Raw genomic sequence first — 6,000 nt, 5'->3', positions numbered from 1 at the left:
ACTCTATGCATTCAAAATAACAGGTTTCAGAGTAGCAGCCGTGTTAGTCTGTATTCGTAAAAAAGAAAAGGAGTACCTGTGGCAGCTTATAGACTAACAGATTTATTTGAGCATAAACTTTCGTGAGCATCCGATGAAGTGAGCTGTAGCTCACGAAAGCTTATGCTCAAATAAATTTGTTAGTCTCTAAGGTGCCACAAGTCCTCCTTTTCTTCTGTGCATTCAGATACAGTGATAAGGGATTCATTGTTTCTGAGGGGATATATGTAAAATGTTTCACTGAATTAAGTCTCAGGGATTATCTACACTGGCAAGTTAAAGCACTCTAACTTGTTGGCTCAGAGGTGTGAAAAATCACCCCCGGCCCCGAGCGCAAGTTTAAGCGCTAGTGTGGACAGGCTCAGCTCTCAGTGCTCGGCGCTAATCCCCTCGTCGAGGTGGATTACCAGGAGCACTGGCACCCGCGACAGCGCTTTGAAATTTGTAGTGTAGACATAGCCTCAGTCAGTTAGATAAGACAAAGAGGAGCTGCATTGACTAGGCATTGGGATGCCTGTGCCTTTAACAACCCAGCCCTGGGAAGCCAATGCTGAGAGGTGCTGTCTATGAGAGGGAAAGTAAAAAAAAGCCCCTTTGCCCCCCACTATTTTGGCAAACACTGATGTCTCAGTCCCACTGGGGTACCCGTTACCCCCTGTGCCCCTGCCTGTGCCAGGTTTTGCCCTCGGTCAGCACCTCACACCGAGCTTAACTCCTGCTCCTCCCTTCTCCCCCGGCCGCCCTGATTTTGCCCTTTTAGCCCCTCTCCTTATCCTGCCTCCAGCTGCTTGACCCCCCTGACCAGTCGATTTCCGCCCCCTGCTCAGACCCTGGCCACCCCCGTGCTCCGATTCGCCCCCTTTGCCCCTTTTTAACCCCTGTAAATAGCAGTCAGCAGAATTTTACGTCTAGTAAGGGCAGGGGGTTCAGCAGATGTTACTGAGCATGCTCAGTTCCTCTAACCATACAAAAAAGCCTCTCGCCCCCCCCCCAAAGCACGGGTGTCTCAGTGCCACTGGGGTAACTGCTACCCCCTGCGCCCTCGGCCAGCGCCTCACTCCTGGGCTTAACCCCGCCTCCTCCCCCATCCCTGATTTCCCCTTTAGCCCCTCTCCTACCGCTACTCCAGCTGCTTGACCCCCCCCCCCCCCGCCGCCGCCACTAAATTTCCACCCCCTGCTCCGAGGCGCCCCCTTTGTCCCCTTTCAGCCCCCGTCAAAAGCCGTCCGCAGAACCCTATGGGGATAAGGGCCGGGTGAAGGGCGGCGGCGTCAGCAGGCGCACTGAGCATGCTCAGAGGAACGGAGCCGTAGCCGGCATTGCAGCGGGCTCCCGAGCGGCGCCTCGGCCCGTGTCCGCGCTGCTCCGCGGGGCCATGGCCGGGCCCCAGGTGCTGAAGCACCGGCGCACCACGCTGGAGCGGGCCGAGAAGTTCCTCTGCGAGCACTGCTTCCTCGACTGCAACCTCCGGGGCAGGTGGGAGCCGGACCGGTCCCCCGCTAGTTCCGGCCAAGGGGGGGCGGGGGTGCTAGTTGTGTCGCCACACCCCCAGCCCCGGGTTCCCGCTGGCTGCAGGGGCCGGGATCGGGCGGGGCTGGGTGTGGAAAGCGACGTGGCTTCTCCCCGGTGAAACCCGCTGCTCGGGCTGTGGGTCTGCCTGCGCGTCGCGGTGACTCCCCGGGGCGGGGGAGATCGGGTGGGATGTGCCCACCTGCTGCAGCACGGGGGTCGCCGCTCGGGAAGCGTGGAGCAGGCTCGCGGGGAGGTAAAGGGACACTTACAAGAAATGCATCCGATGAAGTGAGCTGTAGCTCACGAAAGCTTATGCTCTAATAAATTTGTTAGTCTCTAAGGTGCCACAAGTCCTCCTTTTCTTTTTAAGATCCTGTATGGTGCGCTTAAAATTAAAGGCTTTAAAAATCAAAGGTGCTCTACGGCTCTTTTCTTCCCCTTTGCCGTTTCACTCTGCAGTTAGGCTGGTCAGTTTCAGTTTTGCTGCTTCTTTCTCTCGGATTCTGATAATCCTTTTGGGTTTCTCACGCTGTAGGACAGAGGTTCTCCTTTTCGCCCTATGGAGCACCTCATAACAGATCCTCTCACAGACACATCTGTCTTACCAGCACCACAATCTTCCTGTTGTTTAGCTCTCAAATATTTAAACAAAAAGACTATTTTCATAGACCCTACCATGACTGCATCTGTTCCTGGCAGCTGTCAAATCCTTGCTCCTGCAACTGGCTCCGCTCAGGAGAAGCCCAGTGTGGAGGCTGAGCCTCATTGATTTTAATGGGGCTTCTGCATAGACGCACAGCCTGTCCACTTACAGTAAATTGCAGGATTGGCGCCTGAATCTACGTATGCACAGGAAGCTAGATGTGAGATCAACAGTATTGCCGCATGTGTGTCCCCCTCCAATCCTGCCATGGGGCACAAAGGAGTCAGGTAGGGTGGGTTGGGTGAGAGAAAGTGGGAACCAACCAGTCTCGGAGCAAAACTGCTGTTCTCACAGCTAGCTCCCTGCCCATATGTGCTACTCTAATAGCAGCATGCTGCAGCCACTAACCTGGGAGGATGTCTGAAACCCCCCACTTGTATTACATTTTAAAAAATCCTTCAATCCTTTTTCTGGAAAAGAACAAACCAATAATTGCATTGTAACCCTCTTCTTCGTAACTCAGATGAAAGAATGCCGTTGGGTCTAAGACTACGTCACTCTGTTGCTTCAAGAGTGGAATTTCTGTCTGGACTATAAATCTCCTCTTGATGTTTTAAGTCATCATGTGACTATTACTGCTCAGCTAGTGTCTTTAAAATCTGTACAAGTAGATAACTATACCATGGTATTGCTATATGTGGCTCATGTGAGTACACATAGGGACAGATCCTCAGCTGGTGTAGATTGTCAGAGCTTCATCCAGTGCTAATATGGGGAATACTGCTGTAACCTTTGCTTGCAGAGGTATTTGTAAAGCTTTGAATGGGGGCTACTGTCATTTAAATAGAAAGGAACAAAAGGGAAACATTGTTATGAAGAGGATGGTGATCAATTGTTCTCCACATCCGCTGAGATAGGACAAGAAGTAGTGGGCTTAGTTTTCAGCAAGGGAGATTTAGGATGGACATCAGGAAAAACTTTCTAATTATAAGGATAGTTAAGCTCTGAACAGGTTACCTAGGGAGGTTGTGGAACCCCCATCATTGGAGGATTTTTAAGAATCCCTTGGACAAAGACCTGTCAGGGATGGTCTAGGTTTACTTGGTCCTCTCTCAGCCCAGGAGGGTGGGCTAGAGGTCCCTTCCGGCCGTACATTTCTATGATTATGTGATTTGTGGGAACAAAGAAAATCTCCATGGCTTGGCACTTGTGGTAGTGAAAATATACAAGGCAGATACAGGTGTTCTGCTGCTGATGGAGACCACTTGCCACTCTGGGCACCCAGGCTTATTGTCAGGGTAACAAGAAACAGGATTGTTAGTTTTTTAAAACATGATTTGGGGTTTTTTTAAACTGGATGTTTCTGCAATGGTGAACCACTGAGAAAAACCAAGTGTGACAAAGCTTTAGCCTTGGTCGGGAGACTGGGAGACAGATCCTCATACCTTGGGGCGTTTGGCTTTATTGCCTGTCATCTTTACTGCAGACTCTTTGGGGACACCTGCCCCCTGGTGTCTCTCTCCTGCTTCCAGACCCCTCAGCGAATCCCACATGATGAAGCTGTCAGACAAGAATTCAGACCTGCAAAAGTTGGGGATTCCTTTGGACCCACGTAAGTACCAGTCTCAGAGGAACAAAGTGATGTGAACTGTTTAACTATCTCTTATTTAAATGAGGAAGTGGTGTGAAGTCACCATTGGTTTTCCCCTTGAGGGACACAATGAGCTCTGATGAAGTGAGCTGTAGCTCACGAAAGCTTATGCTCTAATAAATTTGTTAGTCTCTAAGGTGCCACAAGTACTCCTTTTCTTTTTGCGAATACAGACTAACACGGCTGCTACTCTGAAATGAGCTCTGTGTGTGAGGTTCCCTTTTTACTCCCAGGTGCTGCAGATTAATCAGTAGAACTGTATGCAACATGTGTGTGTATACAGCTGTTCTTTTCTACACCTAAAGATATCTTTATCACCTATGCTTGTAGACATATTAGCTAATCCTTAGAAACCCCGATGAAGTAGGACAGAAGATATATAATCGTCCCTGTTTTACATTTGGGGAGAAAGTGAGGCACGGAGAAGTTAAGTAACTTGAGTGAGGTCGCATGGCAAGTCGGTCTCAGAGGCAGGACTAGACTGCGAGCCAAGCATTCTGAAATATCTTCGCTCAGCCATCTACCTCACTCTTTTTTGGATTCTTTCAGCTCCGTGTTTAGGACTTGGATTTTGATTTATGCCTTGGGCCTATTGGCTAATCTCCAGGCAGAACAGAAGGTCTGTGATAATGCTGGGGCAGTTAAAGGAGGTATCATAAATACCTCTGTCTTGGGTGTTTGTAATTTGGTCATAAAAAATAAACTCCAGACTAAAACTTGACCCAAGATCTCTGGAAGCTAATTACCTGTCTCTTCCATCCAGATCCCCGTCCTTCAACTTGACTCCCCCGACAGCTGTCCCTGTGGAATACTTCATGTTAGACTATGGAGGTGTGGGGAGTGGATCTTTGAGACTTGGGGCTTCATGAACTAGGGTTGATTTCATCCCTTTTCTCCCCTTCTGAGGCCTTTTCCTGCCTGGTGCGTAGCTGCTCTATCCCTGCAATCACAATCTCCTCTGGTCTCACCCCGTGCGGGTAATGTGAGACCTCCTTTGCATGCCTCTTCTTCTTCCAGCATGGCAGCTCCTTTGTCCTCCTGGAATTGCTACCTACAACACTGCCAAGCCCTGCTGCATTGGGGAATGCCATGGAAAAGGGAGCTGATCTCAGTGTCCTGATTTCTCTGAGAGCGCAGGTCAAACTACTGCTAGACAGCTGGCTGAGATGCCCTGGGTCTTTGGGGACCTAGGTGGAATGTGTGGGTGTCTCAGTCCAGTTCCTAGGTGACAGGTGTCTGTACCGTAAAAGCACCTCTAAACTCCCCCCCCCCCCCGATGACCTTCTGACTGAATGAGCCATGGAGAACAAACTGCCCGTGGATGTTCCTGGCGCATCTGCCTTCATGTGTATGGGTGGAGGCAGAGCGTGGGGTGCTTGTACTGCTGCTGATCATGCCCTATTGTACCTGATCCCTACAGAGTAGACCTCTGTCTATGGGGCTGTCAGCTGAGCATCTTTCACTCTTAGGAAAAAATAAAAGCAAGCCCTGGAGGGATTGTCTCCTGTGTGTGTTTGTGCGTTAGTGTCTGTATATACAATGTGGTTTCCCCACAGACCTCCTTAGAGATTCTATTGAGGCTGTAGTGTCTTGTGCATGTTAACCTTTCATAGGGAAATGCTTAATCATTAATGGCTCAACATCAGTTCAGGAGTGTATGTGCCTGTCTTTTTCAGGTGGTGGACCTGCTGGTTTAAAGTGGAGCTTAGCATCCCCAGAGAATGGGCGGGGAAGGAAGTGCATCTCCTGTGGGAAAGTGATGGGGAAGGGATGATGTGGAGGGATGCGCAGCCAGTCCAGGTAAGAGGAAGAGCATGTGCCAATGCTAGATCTTCAATAGAAGTACGTCATGGGCAGTGCTGCAATCAATGCTGTTTCCATGATGTGTCCTGTGTTTCAGCCCTTTATAACGGGGCTGTAGGAATTCCCTGCCATTTGTTACATGGTTTGAATCAGACTGGATTTTAATTTCCTCTAATTATGTAGCGCTTCCCTGTTTTGTGAGGTTTTTAATGCAATATTCCTGGCCATTGGTCTGTGGCATGGAATACCCATGGGATTGGTATTAACACTGGGGTTGCAGCAGCTCTCCAGGAGAAGCCGACCCTTTCCACGATGTTTTTAGTGTGTGTTTGATGGGGCATGGAGACATGTC

The 6,000-nt window shown here is 49.9% G+C and overlaps 1 protein-coding gene across 4 annotated transcripts in view; it reads left to right on the top strand.

Annotated features, from left to right (window-relative positions):
- The first annotated feature begins 1,301 nt into the window (after positions 1 to 1,301).
- The window catches only part of MAN2C1 (mannosidase alpha class 2C member 1), a 28,837-nt gene continuing 24,138 nt past the window's right edge, over positions 1,302 to 6,000 (top strand). For all 4 annotated transcript variants that reach the window (XM_038418156.2, XM_038418155.2, XM_043493974.1 and 1 more), the window contains exons 1-3: positions 1,302 to 1,515; positions 3,681 to 3,806; positions 5,522 to 5,645. In XM_038418156.2, coding sequence (XP_038274084.1) covers positions 1,415 to 1,515; positions 3,681 to 3,806; positions 5,522 to 5,645 — 351 coding nt within the window. In that variant the 5' untranslated portion in view covers positions 1,302 to 1,414. The remainder of the gene's footprint in view (positions 1,516 to 3,680; positions 3,807 to 5,521; positions 5,646 to 6,000) is intronic.

This window comes from Dermochelys coriacea, chromosome 10 (assembly GCF_009764565.3).
Source record: "Dermochelys coriacea isolate rDerCor1 chromosome 10, rDerCor1.pri.v4, whole genome shotgun sequence".
Classification (NCBI taxonomy): Eukaryota; Metazoa; Chordata; order Testudines; family Dermochelyidae; genus Dermochelys; species Dermochelys coriacea.
Note: the sequence above shows the minus strand (reverse complement) of the source record. Positions and strands in the feature narration are given on the sequence as shown.